We start from the raw sequence: 20,191 nt of genomic DNA on the forward strand, positions 1-20,191 counted from the left end.
CTAGCTTTTTTTTGTTTGTTTTTGTTGTTTATTTTTGTTCTGCTGAAGCAGTTTTCCTCCTTTTACACCAAGTAGTGCGTAGAACTCTGTGTTGCCTGTGATTCACAGAGCATTAAGGCATTCTCAGCGCAGGAGTAAACAGGTCTTACTGACATAGTAAACCCAAGAGCTGTATGAAATGTAAAAACAAGAAATGTAAATAAAAATAAGTATTTACAGATCTTGGACCCATTACTGGGGAATACTGGTGACAGGTTACAATGCCTCATGTCTCGGGACAGAGGTGACCCCTTTGCAAGTCAAATCAAACTTTGGGACATTATTTTTTGTACTTTTGATTAGAAGCTTGGTTTTATACTCTGTGTTTTGGTACTCTTTGGCACTTCTTGATTAAGGATGTTAATCAAGTTCCTGTCTGGCAGGAGCATATCTGACAGTATCATTCTACCTGCTCTCTAAGATGCTTACCCTACCTTTCCCTTTGCTACTGATACCTGGGAACAGGAAAGGAAGAGGTAGGATGCTGTATTCACAGTTGTGTATGAACCAGGCAGCTGCTCTTGGGTACTGATGATTTTGGTCCTCAACTTATTTCAGGAGGAAAGTGAAAGTAAAGGGAGTGTTATTGTACTTCGAGGGTCCAAGAACCATGGCTGTTCACTAATGGCTGGTTTCCTTTGGGAAGGCAACAGCAAGTTGCTGTTGTTCTCATTTCCACCCTTTTCTCTGAGAGGTAGCTGATGAATGGGCATGGGGAAATTCCTCACCAGCAGGATGGCTAAACAGAGAGAGGACTCCTGTCTGCAAGATACCCCTTTATGCACGGTGAATTCAGTCCAAGTCCTGAGAGAAAGCAATAGGGATATGGAGTAAGATATAGAGTAGATTGAAAAAGAAAAATAATTTGAGATTTAGCATTAACAATTGCACAGTGACTGCAGAGAGTAAAGAAAAAGGGGTTGATGAAATAGTTGTCAGTTTTATTGGGATTCACATCAGTGGCCTCAGGTAAAGCTCACAGATGTCTCTTCTTTGGAGGTAATGCTGAGTAAAAGGGATCCTGAAGGGAGATCACAAAAAACCATGTTATATGAGCAGTGGTTGTGATTAGCTATATTCGTTTTAGTCTGTTTAATTGCAGTGCACTGCAGCAGTGCTTTAAAATGTCACATTTAATTTCCTCTGTACCTAAATAAAGATAATACTTTGAAAGTTTGACTAAATTCATGTTTTATAAAGTCCATGTTATGCTGAACATGGTTAAATCCATGTTTTCTTTGCTTCTTCGTAGAATAAACCAAGTGAATCTCACCAAGCACCAAACTGAGCCAGTGATTGTTCTATTTGCAACACGTGGACTAAAACTATTGTGAATGATGCTGGAGAGCATCAGGAATCCTTTGCATCTCAGAAAAGGGCAGGTTCTTCATTACTTGGCAACTTAGTTTTTGAAAATGTATAATAATTCTTTACTTTTCGAGATGATTAGGTGTGCTCTGGCTCTCTACCTTGGGTATATTTGTGCTGGCTTTAGCATGAATATTTTCCAGGAGAAAATTCCGTTAAATATCTGGCTACATTTAGGAGATCATGAAGTATTTTTTGCCTCTGAAATAGGAAGTTTAACTGGAAACTCAACTAGAGAGGGCACTGGCCAAACTTGGTTTCTTACGTGGGTTTTCTGATTTGTGTAGAATGTCCCCCCCAAAAACAACACCTGTTTAATCTTTTGCCATAGTGCTCTAATTTGATCAGGGCATGTAATTCACAGTTTTCAAAGCATTAAGAAATCTGAGGAGTGGTGAGATGTTCTACTATCCTACAGGATAGTAGGAGAAAGTTTAGGGATACTACAAATCCATGTTTATAGTGTCATAGCACACATAGCAGAGGTTGTGATTTCTCTGTAGGCAAGTATCTGTTAATAGAGCATGAAGCTCTTTGGTTTCCCTGGAGTTGGAATTTCATTAGTGAAAGCAACTATTTTACAATTAATTCCTGATTTTAGACTTCAGTGAGGTTTTGGTTTCATGAGATCTCGCAATTTTTGAGTTAATACTTCTTGCAGCTTGAAGTGCAGGTCAGAGGGTAGGTCATTAGTAGAGGGAGAGGAGAATCTGAAGGAAATTACCCTGAGCAGGTGTTATACTGAACTTTTGTATTTAGTCCATGAATGCTAAGTGTGAGTAAATATGTAAATGTTAATGAAGTGTTTCCTTGAAGAGAGGGATTATGGTTTTTCTTTTTGAGCTTTAGAAGCAAAATTTTAATTGATACTGCATTTCTTCTTTTTGCTGCCATAAGGTTTTGACTGAATGATGCCTGGAGACACATCATTGTTTGCATTGTTAAATCACCTGTTGTTCCTCTGCAAACAGTGTGTTGTGCAGAATTCAGAAAATACAGGTCTGCACAGTATTTGAGAGCATGATCATGCTTGATATCTTTAATTGTAAACTCTAATGAATTTCCAGTTGAATATTCATCCTCTCTTCAGTACCTAGAAACTCCTCACCTCTTCAAAAATGGCAGTAAATTTGCATGCAAGCTTGTTCCATTAACTGCTATTTGACTCATCTATCATGGGCTAAGCTTTATATTCACACAGCTTAGACTTTCAAGCCAATTTCTGGGATTAATTTAAATATTTAATGTCAAAACCCTAGGACGAAAGAGAGGAAAAATGTTTTGTATGCTTATTGATCACCTGTTTCAGTAGCAGCAATGTGTAGAGGAAACTTCCAATGTGATAAATGCAGAATTCAAACAGTATTCCCTCTAAAGAGTATCACCATGCATGCAATAAGGTTTACAGGTACCAAAACTCTGCATGCAATAAAGTCTGTAGGTACCAAAACTCTTGTAGAGGTACCTTAAGTAAGTTTTCCATGATACTTAACACTTCACAGTTTCAAGTTAGGTACTGAGTGTTGAGTGAGATTTCACTTTGGTTACTTGTTGGATAAGATATTGGATTTTCTTAAAAATTGGGAAAAAAAACCTGTGTGCTTTTTATGAAAAGCTGATTTCCATAGTCAACTTCCTAAGGAAATTTTATGCAAAATTACTTTTTTTATTTTCGATACACAGATGAGTTTGCATAAGAATTCTTTTGATAATCAACAAAGAATATTTTCGTGTTTCATTTTTATCACTAATCTGAAATCTAAAAAGGCTAATATGCCTGGCCTGCATGTTCACTTGCTTCTCCTACCTTGAGCCTTCTTCAATGTTCATAAGTTGCAATTTTGTTTTCCATTATGCCTGTATTAGCGAGTAGTGTGAACAAATAGTGGTGGATCTGGAGTTCTCAGCATCTGATACCCACATTAACTGCTTTCCAGAATGGGGAGGGGGGCATTTCTTTGGTTTGGTTTGGTTTGGCTTGGTTTGGTTTGGCTTGGTCTGGGGTGCTTCGTTTGTCTGGGTTTTTTTGTCAGAATAGCTGTAGTCAGGTCCTATGGACTGAATACTATTTTTGTCAGAATGCACTAGATGAATTCCTGGAGTGCATCTTTGAGTTTGCTTAAATCAAAAAAGAAATCCAGTTTGTTTTCTCAGATAGCACTCCATGGTGCAGAACAAAGCATAATAAGTAGAAAAAGTGCTAAGTAGCATGCAGATTGTGTATTACATGAAATTGAGGATAAAAATGAGATGATTTTAAGAAAGAGTATGAGATTTATTAAAATAAATAGGGAAGTAAAAGCTATCAATGTTCTTGGAGAAAGTATTCTAGTATGTTTGTATTCAGACTTTTTCCTTTGAAAATTATTAGACTACTTTATATGTAGACTTTTCTGGTGCCGATTTTTGTCCTGTCATCAAGATGTAAATGAACGTGATTCCTTCAAAGAGAAAACGGTTTCAGACTAGTAGCATAAATTGCAAATGAAGTGATACACAGAATAGAAAGTTTGGATTTAATTGCGCAGTGGAGATATCTTCAAAGAATGGCAGGCAAACTTTACTGCTGATCATGCCACTTCTAGAACATCAGTAATTGACTAAGAGTGTTGTGGGACATGGAGGTAAGAAGAATGAATAGAGCTTCTTTTTGTTTACTTAATTTATTTTTATCTCCAGAGTCCCTGAAGTGAAATATTGACCTCTCTTCCAGCATTGCAATACCCTCCACAGTCATCCTTATGATTCAGCATGTGCGCTAAGCAGTAAAGAGAGGAGATGAGTACGGCAGCTAAGGTCTAACAGTAACAGAGGGTGTAAGGAAAAATTACTGTGATGATGATAAGCTGATTATTCATTTTCAACAGATTTATAGATGATTGTGACTGAAATTTGGGACTTAAAAATGTGTTTGTTAGTTCCATTTCTTTCTAGATTTTTGGCTGTTTTTGAATGTTCAGGTAACAATTACAAAAATAATAGTTTTGTCTTGATTAGGTCTGAATATCATGACCTTTTTTTTTTGGCTGTGAATCAATTTTTCCAAGTTCTTAGGATTGATGAAATTACTTTACATATTCTGGTTTAAAATGTGTAGTGCTCCTGACCAAAAAAAAAAAAAAAAAAGAAAAAGGTACAAGACAATCTATCAATATTCTCTTTATGAAAGAGAGATTTCACAGTAGCATTAACTTATCTTTGTCTGATTCACCAAGTATGCCTACATTTGTTTGTTGTATGGCTTTACTGTTTCGTGCTTCAGATTGTGAGTATCTAGGATTTAGCCTCTTTTCCATGTTCTGTTTATTCACTGTTAATTATTTTTCAAGCTGAGTTGCTTGAGAACAAGAAAAATTTAGCTTCCATTACCCTCTGTTGCAAATGAAGGACAGCTTTCCTATTGCATGTAGTCTACATGTGATTGTAAGATGCTCTTCTAAGGGAACTTTTTAATGCTTTCTGATGTAAATGCTTTGTGGTCATTCTTTTAAGTCATGTTTTTGATTTATTGTTGAATATGAAGCACAAAATACCATTTTGGTTTATGGTCAACTTTTATATTGAAAATAGTTCTTTAAATTCAATTACATAGAAATTCAAATACATAGAAATACTTAAAGGCCCTTAAGAAGCTGTGACTATGTGAAAACTGTACTTGTTGCTATAACAAAAGAAAAATTTTTGCAGATGAAGAACAGTTTTAAGTCATACAAGTATGACAACTTTTTGCAGTTCTGGAGTTGTTATCAGAAATATAGAAAGTGGCTAACTACACAGTATTTAATTGGTGTAAAATACTGATGTATTAAGGCTTATGAATGTATATGTTATATTGTGTTAGTGACATAGAATTAATTGATAACTATATTTTGAGAGAGTGGAATTTTAACATTACCTTTTATTTATTAATTCTTGCTATGAATATGTTAATCTTAGTCTATATATAGCCAAAGTTGTGCAACAGTTATTGGTCATCTTTCAGTTATGCTGTTGCTTATTTCTCAATTAGCTGTAACATCTTTCTCTGCTATCTGCAGAAGTATTACCAAAGATTAGACAAACCCCAAAAAACAGAGTAAAGCTCTCTATCAAAAGATTGGCTATGAACACTTTGCTCCTAGTTGTCTCTTGAGATGACTTTTCACCAATGGGTAAGATTTCTTTCAAGTCTTGTTAAAATCATGGTGAGGAATTTATTTCAGAGATGTATTACAGATCCCAGCAATGTTAGGAAAAAATAGTTTTCACTCATTTTTCCTGAAAGTGCTCTGCTGTCTTGTATTTAGTATGGGAGTGAACACTAGGACTTTCTGTGAGTTTAATTCCTTCATCTTTACGACAAAGTTTTTCTTTCTTGGTCTAAAAGCATTTTTTCAACCGCATTGCTTGGGGGTCTCGTTCATAATCAAAATGTTAGGACTTCAACAGAGCCTTAGTCTGAAAAAAAGGTCTTGAAAGACTCACTGTAAAAAGGAGAGTGTCCAGCCTTCAAGAAGAAAGAGCAAAATAATTGTTAATACCTTATGCTAAATCATTCCATCAGCTGACCTTCTACTTTAGGGCCAGGCAACAGCTGTGTCTCTCCTTACATGTTCTTACATCATGTACAGTGTCTTCTGTGGTATCTAGACTCTTCGCAGCAGCAGTTATGCATTTTACCCATTTTGTTTGTTTTGGCAGGCAGGCCTATCGCTTTGCTTTCAGTTTTCAGAAGTTCTCATAACATTCTTCTGTCTTGGTGTTTTTCTTTTTTTTTTCTCCCCTTATGGTGTCCTATCCTCCATACGTGAAGAATGGAATTGCTCAGATGAGAGCAGTGTTGGTAATTGCACAGGTCAAAGGCAGCTGATTTTAGGGCTAAGCATTTCTGCTTTTCAGTAACATATCTGAAAGCTTTCAGGTCACTGTTATTCAAAGCTGCAGGATCAGCCCACTTGAGAAGCTGCATCTATTTGGGTATCTAGTCACCCTAATCTCTGTAAAACACCTTAATGAAGCTAAAGCTAAATTTTGTTACGGAGATAGAATCTTCAGATTTAACGTCTGGTTAATATTTCAAAAGTCTTATTAATGTACCAAGATCATACAGGCATTTCTCAAAGCTGGGCAATACATAATTTCTAAATATGTGATTTTGTTTTAGTTTTGCAGGCTTTGGTTTACTTCCTTGAATCTTTCTTTGTGGGATGCCTTTGTATTATTCTATGTATGATTTATTTAAAATTTGTGCAAAGCTGATTAATTTCTTGATTTTTTAAAATTATTTTCATTCCACTTTTCAGTGCATATAAACAAAGTATAAAAGCTATCTGGAATACAATTTATATCTTTTCTGTTATCTAGCTGTATTTGCTGTTGCTTTCTCTGTATTGATGAGACAGAAAATGTTTTCATAATAACATTTGAAGATTTGTAATTAGTTGTTTCAATTTTAATTTTTCATCCTTTGTAATTAGTTGTTTTCATTTTCATCCTTTCACATAGTTATGTCCTTCAGTATTGAAGTTCCCTAAAAATCCATCGAAAAAGAGCAAATACTACAGATTGGGATCATTTATTTGAAAAGTGTCTGTTGTCCCTGACTTATCTGCAGAAGTTTGTGTTTTCACCTACCTAGCTGGTGTTTTAGTTTGTAATAATCTCTAGTTTTAAGTAGCTTTTATTACATGTTAAACAAGTTTTGTGTGGACAAAATACCAGAAAATATTCAAGAACTGCTACTGAAACAGCTGATGGCTCAATTGAGAGTACAAAACTTATCAGGACAAACAGTATGTACTACAAGGTGCACCTACAATACCATGATTACAGCATCAGAATAAAAAGATTCTAAAACTCTGCCATCTATACGGTGATTCATTATACTGTTTTCTTGAAAAATGTGATGATATTTAAAGATGGACCAGAAGTATTCCTGTCCTTTTGTGCAGTAAATGCCAACTTAATGTTTCAGCAATAGCCTTGTTTGCATATGGATTTTGCAAAAATCCATTGAAGATTATTTGAAAACCAGCTCATTAGAATGACAGATTGCTTACCAAATTTTGTTTTCTTGTCAACTAATATTGGTTACATTCAATTAAACAAGGTTGTACTTTCTAAAAACATAATCTCAGTCTGCAGCTGAGTGCCTGTCTTATATCTGCAAATCAGATCCCTAATTTCTAGATCTAGTTGGAAGACTAGGCTGTGAATGTTTCTAAAATTTCTCATTTTCAAACAACTTTCACGTTTTCACTACCCGTGTTCTACTGTATATATTGTTTGAGTACCATCGCTGCAGATTGTTAAGTGAGAGTGAGAGAAAGGCTTTAAACAAGCGATTGTCAGCTTTCTGTCATGGTGTGTTGTCGGATGTTTGACAAGCTGTCTCTTGGCCACAGGCCATCTGGTTGTAATGGAGCTGACTACCCTTCTGAGGAACCAGCAAAACGAAGCTCCATGTCATTTGATCACGTCAATAAAGCAAAGGCTTGGGGTGTTGTAATCCCAGTTCTGACATGATCTTGTTTGTTAAGATTCTTAAACTTTCTATGCTAATTTGTCATCTCACAAAACAAGAAACTACTATTTACTAACTTGATTTGAGTGTTGGAAAAAGTGATTAGTCAGTGTTTATGAAAAGTTACAATGTAATTATTTATTTATGAATATAGTTAAAGAAGAATCATGTAATAAAGAGAATATGTATGGTAAAAAGGTGAAGTAAAAATGTAGACAAAAAATGAAGTGATGTAGTGAAGTGAACCTTATTCAGGCCAAGACAAGAACTGAGAATTAGAGTGTGCATTATTTGTTCATTTTGCCATGCAAAATAGGGGGAGAAAGATGCTGCATTTGAAGGAGGGTGAAACTAAAGAACTTGGGGAGGGAAGACTTATGTGTCCTCCTTTCAGCAATAAAGGAGGAGGAGTAAATTCCTTTTGTAAAGTTATTTAAAGATATAGTTTATGGCTTTCTGAAATTTGTGTTCTGTCCCTTAGTAACACATAATCTATGACCAAAACTGCCTTGCAAATGAGTATGTGGGAGTTGCATTGATTTGGAAAATGCATGCTAAGACCATAAATAAGATGAGATCAGAATGAAATTTTAATATTCAGATGCTTTGACCTGCTTCTTGGTGACCTTTCTTGCAGTACTGCTTAGTACTTAACCATGGTAGAAAATATTTCAGGTAGTCAGCAGGGTATTTAGGTCCTGGTTTTCGTGTGAGTAGTACGTTAATGTATGTTCTGCTTAAATGGCAAATTTATTCCACCACCTCTTGGGTGTTTTGTAATTTTACTCTTTAAATGTTTTTAAAGATGTTGAGGTTAATTACTCTGACTTATTTTCTGTGCAGAAGTTTCTGCTCTGAAATCTTCTCCTCTATCTGTTTGCTGGACTTGCTGATGTCCATAGAAAGTAAAACTGATCCTAGTCTATTACTGTCCTTGCAGACCTTTATTCAGTGATTTAGAATTTAGCTAATTAAGACTTGCTTTTTTTTTTTTGTCATTACTTTTAAAAGAGAATCTTGGCTCTTGAGTGTTCTTTTGCTCTTATGATTAAATTTTAATTAGTATTTTCCGTTTGCTGGATTATTTGGGAGTATTGGTAGTTTCCTTTGCTTTTAAGTATAACACTGACATGAATTATAATGTCATTGTACTGTGACAGTGTCTAGTCTTTCTAAAACTCTGCAGTGGGGCGTGAGCAGGCGTACTACTTGTGTACTACTCATCTGCTTACATGCTTAGTTTATACATTATTTATTAGACTTACAGGCATGAAATTAAAAAATTGAATTAATAATGTGACTTTGATGTAAAGCAGAAGTTGCTTATTTATATATGACAGGCAATTAGGAAAAAAAACAGTCTTAGTTTAGTTGAGTGCATTTTTGCTTACTTTCAGACCCAGTACAGCCTCATGAATAAATGTTTGACTCCAGGTTACTAGGTTTGTGTTTTGATTAGAAGCAACTCAGAGGTATGTTTGTTAACTTATATGCCATGGACAGTGGAAAATGTGAAGGTGACCCAATTATGTGGCTTCAGCAGCTCCTGCTGTTGTTTCCTCCTGCAGATCAGGAGTCTGTCAGCAGCCCCTGTTAGCACAGGCGTGGTCCTCCAGCCAGCACAGGAACCCTGCTTGAATGACCTGTGAGTCACATACAGCTCAAGAACGTCACCTTTTCCTTTGTCTACTTCTTGCACATTTTTAATGAGTTTAATTGATTAAAAAAGTCTATGTGTGCTGAACTCATTGAAAAGTAGAACATGGTTGTTTTGATCTTTGAAATATCATCATTGCAAGAAGGTAAGAATATGTAGAGAATGCAGTTGGGTGGATATCACTGCTACTCAGTGCTGTGGAATCACTGCACCTGTAAGGATGGTTAACATGAAGGGTGTAAATGGTTAAACTTTATGGTCTACATTTTCTGAATGTCTTACTGTACACTTACAGTTCCTTTAACTATTAAAATGAAAATAAATGAAAACTTGTTTTACTGCATTTGAAGTGTTCAGAAATAGGGAGAGGAATGCTAGGAGGAAACCTTGTCATGCCTACAGCATATTATCTGCCTTAGTGCTAGAGGTTGCAACTGGCTAATAGTGACACGGAAAACAAAAATGTTTTGTTTGTATTTTGATGCTTTTCTCTTTGTAGCTTTTTGAAGCAAGACACCATTGCACTGCTACAAAAAAAAGGAAGTGTTTACATCTAAGTGTTTCTCTTACTAATAGAATATAAATTTTTAAGATGCATATATTTCCAAGGCCTAAACTCTACAAAAAACACTTTTGTTTCTTGAAATTCCAGTAGTTCTAAGATGCTGGGAATTGTATAAACAATCATTCAAACACATTTGTTGATGGTTTGCCAAAGCTTTGAAGTGAAGTAATTTTTCTCAGAGGTTAGAAAACCTTAATTCAAAATTATAATTTCATTGAAAATTTTTCTAGTGATTATTATGTAGAAACTCATTTGTTTCTTCATTTCTTTTGAAATTATTACTTTAGAAGAAAAAGGATAAATTCTATTTATATAAGGGCTTCCAAACATCTGCAGTTCAAAGTACATAATTCACAGTGACACCAAAGGTTGGTTTGTGTTTTGACTGGATGACTTTGGTATTATTTTTGTCTGCAAAGGAAAGAGTGTATAGCATCCAAGTGGTGCAAGATGTTTGCCTCTCCAGAAATTGTGATGAATTTGGGACAAGGGGCAGACTGTTAAAAAAAAAATATTGAGGGGAGGGGGAACAAGGGCAGTCAGAGTGAGAACACTTGTGTTCCATTTGGCATATTTGAGCTGGGAGCCAGTCTGAAGTAGAGATCATTATAAACGAAGTAAGAAAAGGTGAACGAAACAACCAACTAAGGGAAGAATCAGTTGAATTGTTTTTGTTTGCTTCACATGCTTATTTATTGTATTCAGGTTTCCACAGGTGAAGACTTAAAATTATAACAGGTGAAAAAGGAGCTTTGTTTCTTCATCTTTTTCATGTTTGGTGTCTGGAATAGTTATTTGTGCTTCAGTTGTTCACTGCAATGAATATGTGTTAACTTATTTCAAAACACAGATGCACTTTATCACTTCTGGAATTATTCCGCTGTGTAATAGTAGGATCTCAGTACTCCATAAACTTATCTTTCAGTGGTATTGATGCATTTTTCCATCAGTGTATGGTGTGTCACTTACTTTGCTTATGAGCATTTTACTTAAAATGCATAAAGGAAAAAAATGCATGTGGGAAAATAGTTCTGCCGGTCAGATGGCCTCTGACTTTCCCAGGATCTGGAGAATATATACCGTTTTCCCAAGTTATTCAGTAGGAACTACGTTATTTTTATTTCACACTACTTCAGTAATTGAGAATTCCAGTTCAGCAAGATCTTTATGCATAAAAGTCCACAGAATGTGGCAGAGTACTCAGTGTTTGAAGTGTAGGCACTGATGTGCAATCAAGTCATTATGCACTGGCTGACCCAGAGTGAGTGACTTAGCACTCACTTTTGATTTTTGTGTGACTTGAATAAAAATATGTTACCTTAAGTTTAATGACAGAATTAAGCTATTGGTGGGAGACTGTGGTTGTGTGTGTTTTAAACTAGGGAGGCCTCATAAGACTGACTGGTGTGATCAGGTCAGACCAAAGATCCACCTGCCTCACCAGCCTGACCTCACTCAGGTTAGTACAGGAACAAACACGTTACAATGCCTCCATCTAGGCACTGTGGCTTTTTTCAGCAAGCTCCTCAAGTGTACTCTTGTGAATTTATGCCAGTGCTGATTCTTAAGTTTGTAAGCACTGCAAGTTTTGATAAGGACTTTAGATGAACAAATGTATTACAACAAAATATTATCTTTTGTATGTACTAATTGAATAAGACAATCAAATATTACTCAGAATTCAGGAAAGAACTTTGTGCAGAGTTTTGCCTCATCTTAGTACATTTGTTTCATTAGACTTTGACCCCCATACCTCTAATAACAGAGACAAATCAATTCCTTTCCTTTTTCCCTAGCATGTAAATGGCATAATGTGTTGACTTTTTTTTTCCCTAGCATATTGCCATAAGTTCAGGAGAGGTTAGTTTGGATTCCTTTTAATGAAAGGCAATGAAAAATATTATGTGCCATATAGTAATATTAAAAGCAAATATAGATGTAACAGGATTAAATAGCCACCAGGACTGCATTTGTAGTAAGGAAGTGTTATGGTTTTCTGTTATATCCAGTTTTAGCTGTTGCTTTCTTAGCCAGGTAGTGTCACAGTACCCTTTCCTGGGTCAAATCTGTGCTGAAATACAAAATGAGAAGTTCATCTGACATTACCATCCTAGTTCAATGAGATGAGAGTGATGAACCCTGGTGTAGCAAAATATTTATGTCTCTATGAAAGCACATGAACAGCCTGATTGACCTAAGAAGTGCAGAGTTAAACAGGCTTCTGCATGAAACCTCTGGGAATAGGTGTTGTCTTCAAACAAGCTACACAGGCACCAAATGGTTGGGGACAGGTGGCCGCTCTGCTCAGTGTTAATGCTTTGCTGTATTCCACCTTTGTCCCTACTAACATTATTTCTCCAATGGCTTGCAGGTTTTTCTTTACTTTTGTGTAATGTCTGAATCTTTGAATCTTTTACTTGGAGAACATCTCACTGAACAATCATGTTAAGTAACAATCAAAAAATAACTCATCAATCTTTGTAGATGTGGCAGTCAGTGTAACACTATGTTAATGTGTTACAGGTACAAGTTGAGGAAGAAAATGCTGAAAAGCTGACAGCATGTTAAAGATGATTTGTTTATACAAGTGCTAAAGTTATGTTTGATATGTTAATGCAACCTCATTTTCTAGTAAAGGCCAAACACTATTAAGTGGTTATTTGCATTGATTTTTCTATCTTCTGAAATACTTGATTCAAGGTAAACCATCTTTACTCCTTTTGTATAACTGGAACTGGGGCTGTCTTTTAGCAGTCACTTTCTGAGTGGGCCTCATATTCTCCTGTTCCATTTCTTGGCCTCTCCATCAGTGTCCCTTTTAGAAGATACTCCTTTTTCAATTTGTCTGGATTTTCCTTGTGGTATTCCAACATCCCCACCTGGAGGGTCACTGAAAGGGGTCAGCACCCACTGCAACTTGAACCAATGCCTCTCACAAACATTCTCATTCTGCTGAATCATTCTACCTGATGCTCATTAAAAAAGACTCAACAGTAGCCTAATAGTTTACATTCTAAGATGGGAGGGAAGGATATGTTTACTTGCTGTCTATCTTAGCTTTCCTGGCTGAATCTCTTCTTATCCTTTTCGTATGTTACCTGCTTTGCTTTTCATTTTGTGTCTTAGCTGCTTGTGATATATCCTGTGCTGGGTACAAAGGTATTTGTTTGAAAAGACTGAGTGAATTTAGAAGAGTTGCATGGTGGAAATACAGTTAAAGAGAAGATTGAGTCCCTGGTGCTGAGAATGGATGATGCTATACTGACAACTGTACAGCTGGGCAGTGATGGTTGCTCAAAGACTTGGAGTAGGCTTAATGAGGCTCACTGTCTGTCAAGTACATTACCACCCGAATCAGTCTAGCTAAGGTAGGAGACTTTTTAGGGGAAATCCCTTCAAAGAGAACAAATATGTGGGTTTGAAAGAAGAGAGGAAACCTTTGTCAGGATTGATTTTGGGGGTGCATTTTTTTGCACCTTCAATTATCTGTACTGCCTCTCTGGCTACAGAACTGTAAATACACACAGTAGACAACACAGTAAAGTTAATTCTTAGTAAGTTGTGTGATACCTTTATAAAATTATGTTAACATTTCTGAGGCTTTAATATCCTTTACTCAGCAAAGTCATCAATGTTCTGATCAAGACATTTTCTCATGTGTCTACACTGCTCTCATATTCCTTGATGTACTCAAAGTATCCTAGGTGGAGAAGCAGTTTTCTCAATTAACAGCCTGTGTTTCATAACGTGTTGAACTCATGGGAATTTGCATTTAAGGGCAAAATTAAACCTCAGATCTGATGTTTATGTAACCTGTGTTGCACAAAATATATTGTCTATTTGAAGTTTTCCCAAGTGTGAATTTTCACAAGTTTGAGATAACAGAATTTAGACATAGTATTTCAAATTAAACACTTCCTTTAGCTTTCAGCTTTCTTGAAAGAATGTATCCAGCATTTCCTTTTTGTCAGTACCAAGTTGGATGATGTCTTCTCTTCACTGTGCTCCGAAAAGTATTTTTATATGTTTTGAGAAGGAAATTCAGTTTTTTACTTGCAGCTGTTGGCATTTTAGAGCCCTGGAGTGAACCAATAAAAACACGTTCTTTTAAAGAACATCTATTTTTACTGGACCTTGCTAACTAATGACACAGAATTCAAAAAATATTGGCTCAAATGAATAGAAGGGCTGCATTGTTTTAAATTCTATTTTAAAACTTTTCTTTATAGAAAGGTTACACTAAAATTTCATATGCTGCTACTCTTTTAAAAAGGGGTGCTTGCCTTTAGAATGCTATTTTAATATTTTAAAAGTAGCTCAGGTATCAAAGTTGTAACGTATAAAATTTTATTAAGACGTACCTAGTGTTGCTGTTTAAGACTATTATTATAATGCTTTCACAAAGAGGATAATTGAAGATTTTGCTTCCTAGATAGCCAAGAATAAATCAGAATATCTTCTGTTACTACATTGTTTCCAACATAGTAAAACACTTAGGTGCAAAGGTCAAATTAGATCACCGTTTCTTTCAATGACATCCCAAATTGAATTCAAGCAGTATACTAGATGAAAATGCCCTAGTTGCTTTTTTCAGATATCAACACTCTCAGTAGAAATGAAGTGAAAGAGAAATTGCAAAATGTTCCCAAGTTTGATGTAAATGTAATCATATCAAGGCTGACTTGATAGCGGGATTTATCCATTTTAACCTGTATTGCATCTTTACTGTACTTATTCTGTGCTCTGCAAGATCCTTGCGCCCCACTGCTGCTCTTTATTTCAGTGTCCTGTCTTCACAGGAGTGAAGTAGAGAGCAGAATTAAGATTGCATCCATGCTCTCAGTGGTACAATCTGCCCTCTACACTGAGATCTTTTGTCGTGTAGTCCTGTAGCTAGGTTTTGCTCTTAGCATATTTTCACTTACCTTTTAGAATCAAGCGAACAGCATGATTATAAATTCAGGTTTTAATGGTAAAGTGAGATTTTAGTCTTTTTAATAATATTTGCTCTATGTAAACCTGTGTTGTCAAATTGTGGATTCCAAAACACTGTTTTGAAGAAGAATGTTGGCAAAGTGGAAAAGTGAGTGTCCTGGTGATCATACATGAAATAATGTATAGTGGCTGCAGTGGTAGATTGATTTTTTTTAATGTTGTTTAGATCACATAAACTAAGGAAAATTATTGCTAGAGAAAAAAAAGTCAACATAATCTGTGTTTAGTTCTTCAGTAGTTTTATTAGTACCTTCATGTGTGCAAACACATACTTTTCATGCTGGACATGGAAAAAGAGTTACATCTGAAATTCTGTGATCTGTGATTGTGTGCGTGAGATAAACATAGATCTTAAATGTCTCAAATATGTGAAAATACTTACTATCAAATGTATTTTAATTTTTCTTTTGTATTTAATGGGAAAATGTCTTTTTTTCTTGCAATAAAAATGAAACTGTACATAAAGGAAGTTTACAACACACACTGAGAGAATGTACTAGGCCAGAAAAATTCACTGCCTCTAAAACAGGTAATCCTTTGAGAAATAAACTCAGATTTCTAACAGAAGTAATGAAATATAACAACAGATAGGTGAATGGAATTTTTTATAGTAAGTTTGGGCTCCTAAAAATGTTTAAAATTTATTCAAATATAGGATTGGATCATTCTGGTTTATATACTGTACTGGATACCTGATGAGCAGTATACTGTTAGACCTTACTTTGTGTTTAAGATTTGTATGTATTGGCGTGTCCTTAAAATTTCTGTCTCAAGATTCTTTAGCATTTCTTATTTTACTTAGGCCTCATTTGTAATTTTCTCAGTTCTGAAGCTTTCTCTTTCACAGTTTTTCTTTTTTTAGAGTTTACATCAGTCAGGCTTCATTGTCCCGTGTGCTGAATTGCTCAGGAATGGGGTGCATATACATGATGAAGCTCAGTTCTGTGTTGTCCACAGTCACTAAGACACCACAAAAAGCTGACATTTCCAGGTCTTTCGTTTGTGACAGCAAGGCTTACATGGGCATTATATCACAATTCTTATTCCTTTTTTGCTAGTGTTTTCAGAAAGTATGTATTAAAATATTTTTATCATTTGGTTGTCTTTTGTTCCCACATTCTATTAGCTTTGGGTTTTGGTGATCATATCCGAACTACTTGCTTGTAATACGTTGTTGGAAAATGCTTCTCCTGGTACTCTGCTTTTCCCTAGTTCTGACAGTTGTTCTCATATGTCTTCCTGGTACTTTGACTGTTTTCATTTTTTTCTTTTTTCTTTTTTTTTTCTTTTTTTTTTTTTGTAAAATAGGTTTTTTTGGTTAGGCAAAGAACTGTCTGAAGACAGCTAATTGCTCTTTCAAACCAAGGAACTGGGCAAGACATTTTACATTAACGTAAATAACAGCAAAATATAATTTGGTTTCCAACTTGCAGATTTTTAATCATTAAAATAAATGCTCGGCAGACAGCAGTTAAGCCTACATGTATAGGCACACAGTAGCAAGTGCTAATTTTTTCATTTTATGTCATTAAGTTAAATATTTAAAGAAAATCTTAAAACTTCTTTCAATATGTTGTGTTTGAGGGAATTAGAGTAACCTCTTAGTATGAAAAATACAAGTCCAAAAATTTCATCTATATTTTTTAATAAAGGACTGAGTCCTTGATTTGGAAGGAGGGTCTTTCATTTGCTTGCATTTCAAAAACATGAATTCTTTCTTTTATATCTACTTGCCTAATACATAAAAGCCAAAATCTAGCCATATATTGGCATAACTAGGAGTCGAAATTCAACCCAACATTCTGATAAATATCGTATCTGATTCATGGCTTTTTTGGCATACTATTGGACCAGGATGAAACTGAATAATGATACACATTTTTAAAATGTAACTTTAGTACTATCTGGGACTGTAACTTGCGTTTTTTCTGATGCTTTCACTACTGCAGAAATGGTGATGGGGTTATTTACGTTAAGTCATTTGGCTTGTTGAAAAAAAATATGCCCACACTCCTCTACTTAATGGGATTCTTTCCTCGTTGCAGTGCAAACGGCTGGAGCAGGAGCTTCATCATCTGAAAGAGCAGAACCAGACTTCAGCAAACAACACGAGACATATGACTGCTGAAAACAATCAAGAACGTGCTCTGAAGGTAAATCTCCATTTCTTCTTGCAGGCAAATTAAGGTTGTAAGCCCCTGGTGCCAGCTTTCTGGGCTGCATATATCAGTTGTGTACATTTCGGCAGAAGTGAGCTATGGTGTTTGCCAACAACTGCTTCTTTAAACACAGATACAGCACCCTTCTGTTATGGTTTTATTTTATTTTGCGTATGAAAGCGACACGAAAAAAATAACATATCCTCCAAATTATTGGGCTGGTAATTAACACTAAATTCTTTAGATCTCTCCTTGCAATATTGCATTGTATGAGGTAAAGAATACTGCAACTATTTGCCTCCTGGTACCTTTGGAAAACTAATATTTTAAAGCATGGCTGTTTGATCTGCTCCCAGCAGTGTGTGCTATATTAATAACATTGTTGACCGATACTACTAGTGACCACATAGTTGATACTACTATTTGCAAAAGGGTAGCTACTTGGAATTGGGAGGAGGAATAATAAGTCTTGTCAATAAGAATAAAAATGAGCAGAGAGGCGGGAGAGGGTCAGAGAAAGGACAGTGTAAAGTGACAGGTTATTGCTGCTTTGAGAAAGGGAAATTGTAATGTCAGTGGAATTGATAGCTACATACCCTGCAATCTCACTGCTAGCCAGGATAAGGGACTATGCCAGGTAAGATGTGCAAGCACTGTGCATACCTCTTTAGGCACTTTATTCTTAAAAATCTCTTTTATTGGTAGTGGAGATACAATACAAATACAGAAGCTACTCTGTTTATACTGTGTTGTCATTTTAAAACTATTTGATTTATACATTAAGATCCAAAGGTCTCATTTATAGATAGATTTTCCTCTGCCTCCTTTTTTTTTTTTTTTTTTTTTTTTTTTTTTTTGGGAAACATCATTATACATACAACAATCTGACCCAAAGCAAAGTATAAGAATAAAAAGTAAATCCTTGTGTAGTTTGACATTTCTCAGTAAGAAAAACAATAAATGTCATAATAAATGGAGAGAGTCTGTGTGCCACACAAATGCTGTCTATTCCACGGGATTATAATTGCCATCAAAAATCTATGGTGAATACTACAAAATCAGGTGTGCAGTGCTGAAAACAGATGACTAGAAATGGAGCTCGTAAACATTCAGGACTGTTTCTGACTGCAATAACAGCATTGTTTTAAATCTGGTGTCACTTAAAGTTAGCGCTTGCCAGGCGCACCGTTTATTGAACATAGTATTGTTTTTCATTAATTGCATGCTGACTTGTTTTTCTGTGTCATTGAAAATATTGTGCAGAGAGCCTTTCTGCTAGAAAAAGGTTTTTTTTAAGCTACATTTTTTGCATTTAATATTGTCTGACATAACGCTTAGAGAATAATTATATTTTCAGAGCAAGAAGTGATTTGATAGTTCAGAGCGTTACTAGGATTTCATTCTAAGCCTGATATTGCTCTCCCAGCACCTAATCTTTAAAGAATTTCATTTCTGACTGTCTCAGGAATTTTTTTGTTTTTCAAAGTTAAAGGTTAATTGATCATAGTCTCTTAGAGATGAGAGTCTGGGGAGGAAAAAAAAGACCGCTTTTCAGTTTTCTTAAAGTTGAACTTTTTTAATATTGTAGCTCCGTAGAGTTTGTGTCAGTTCATATTACTGTTGCCTACAGTGAGGACAGGTCCTTCGGAATATTTTTTAAAAGGCCAAGTTGTATTCTTGACCTTGAAAACTTGAAAATGCCCCAATGAAATATTGCCAATAGTAGTTAGCTTTGATATACAGCACATGAGCATGCATCCTGACCTCATGTAAATGAAAAGCTTATCACCCACTTTTAGTGCAACCACACCCTGGAAAACTGATGTCTGGTAAGGATGAAATGTCAGTGACTGGCTTAGGAGTGGGTGTGGTTGGTGCTCTGGGACTGGCTGCAGATGGCCGGCACACTCCTGCTGCTGCCACAGCTTCCAGAGAGGGAAATAGCCAGCCAGAGCCCTGTGATGGGTCACACACCTCCCCTGTGAAACCCTCGTGTTCTTGGCTCACACCTTCTGCCTCTTGTAAGCACTGAGGAGCTCTTGCAAGGCTGTACGCAGAGTGCATGCACAGACCCAAGCATCCTGGGCTGTCGCCTCTCCGCTGCAGAGCACCCTCTGGACATTTGACCATTTTCAGAAAAATAGGACACGTCATTTGTCTCTGTGGTACAGGGTAAATATCAACTCATCTTTTATTGTCACCATAATCCCAGGAATTACATTTATTTTAACCACCTCCACATGTAAACTGAGGAACTGTGCTATGTGTTAAATCCAGGTATTTCTTCTGAGTCTGTCCAGGAGAGTTTGTATCAAGGAAGATTTTTTTTAAAAACCTGTAATTTCCCCTATTATCTTACACTTAATTAACATTGAGGCAATCTGTTGATTCAGTTTGGCAAAAGATGTATCCTGAGGATGAGGAATTTGATCTGCTTTAGATTTTCTTAAGGGAGTAACAGAAATGTAAACATCAGTTGTGGTGCAGGGATACTTGCAATCTTAACTGGATTAAAAAAAAGGTAATCAGGATCAGCTAGATTAAGGATTGCATGAAAGTCTGTGATAAAAGATGAGATCATTACCTCTATGGGACCCTGAAATACACTTAACAAAACCCAGTGGCTATTGTTTCTTTTTTTACTTTTTAAAATCATTTCACAGCAGTGAGTTGCTTGGAAGGGAAAACCCACAAAAAACCTATTTCATTCCACTGATGTTAGCGTCTATTAGGTTAAAGAAGCTGCAAGCTTTCAGATTTATTTTTTGATGTATCAGCTCACAGGGCTACTGCTACCCTTCTTTGAGGCAGTAGCCATCCGTAGTCAGGAGTGAGGCAAAGAGGCAGGGAGACACATTATAACTGTGAGAGATGTGTGATGGCAGTAACACGTAGGTTTGGGATCT

The 20,191-nt window shown here is 35.9% G+C and overlaps 1 protein-coding gene across 3 annotated transcripts in view; it reads left to right on the forward strand.

Annotated features, from left to right (window-relative positions):
* The window catches only part of MIPOL1 (mirror-image polydactyly 1), a 183,186-nt gene that overhangs the window by 72,366 nt on the left and 90,629 nt on the right, over window positions 1–20,191 (forward strand). For all 3 annotated transcript variants that reach the window (XM_066188454.1, XM_066188456.1, XM_066188455.1), the window contains one exon: window positions 17,172–17,279. In XM_066188454.1, coding sequence (XP_066044551.1) covers window positions 17,172–17,279 — 108 coding nt within the window. The remainder of the gene's footprint in view (window positions 1–17,171; window positions 17,280–20,191) is intronic.

This window comes from Chamaea fasciata, unplaced genomic scaffold (genome assembly GCF_029207755.1).
Source record: "Chamaea fasciata isolate MVZ Bird 193981 ecotype frontalis unplaced genomic scaffold, bChaFas1.0.hap1 SCAF_7, whole genome shotgun sequence".
NCBI lineage: Eukaryota > Metazoa > Chordata > Aves > Passeriformes > Sylviidae > Chamaea > Chamaea fasciata.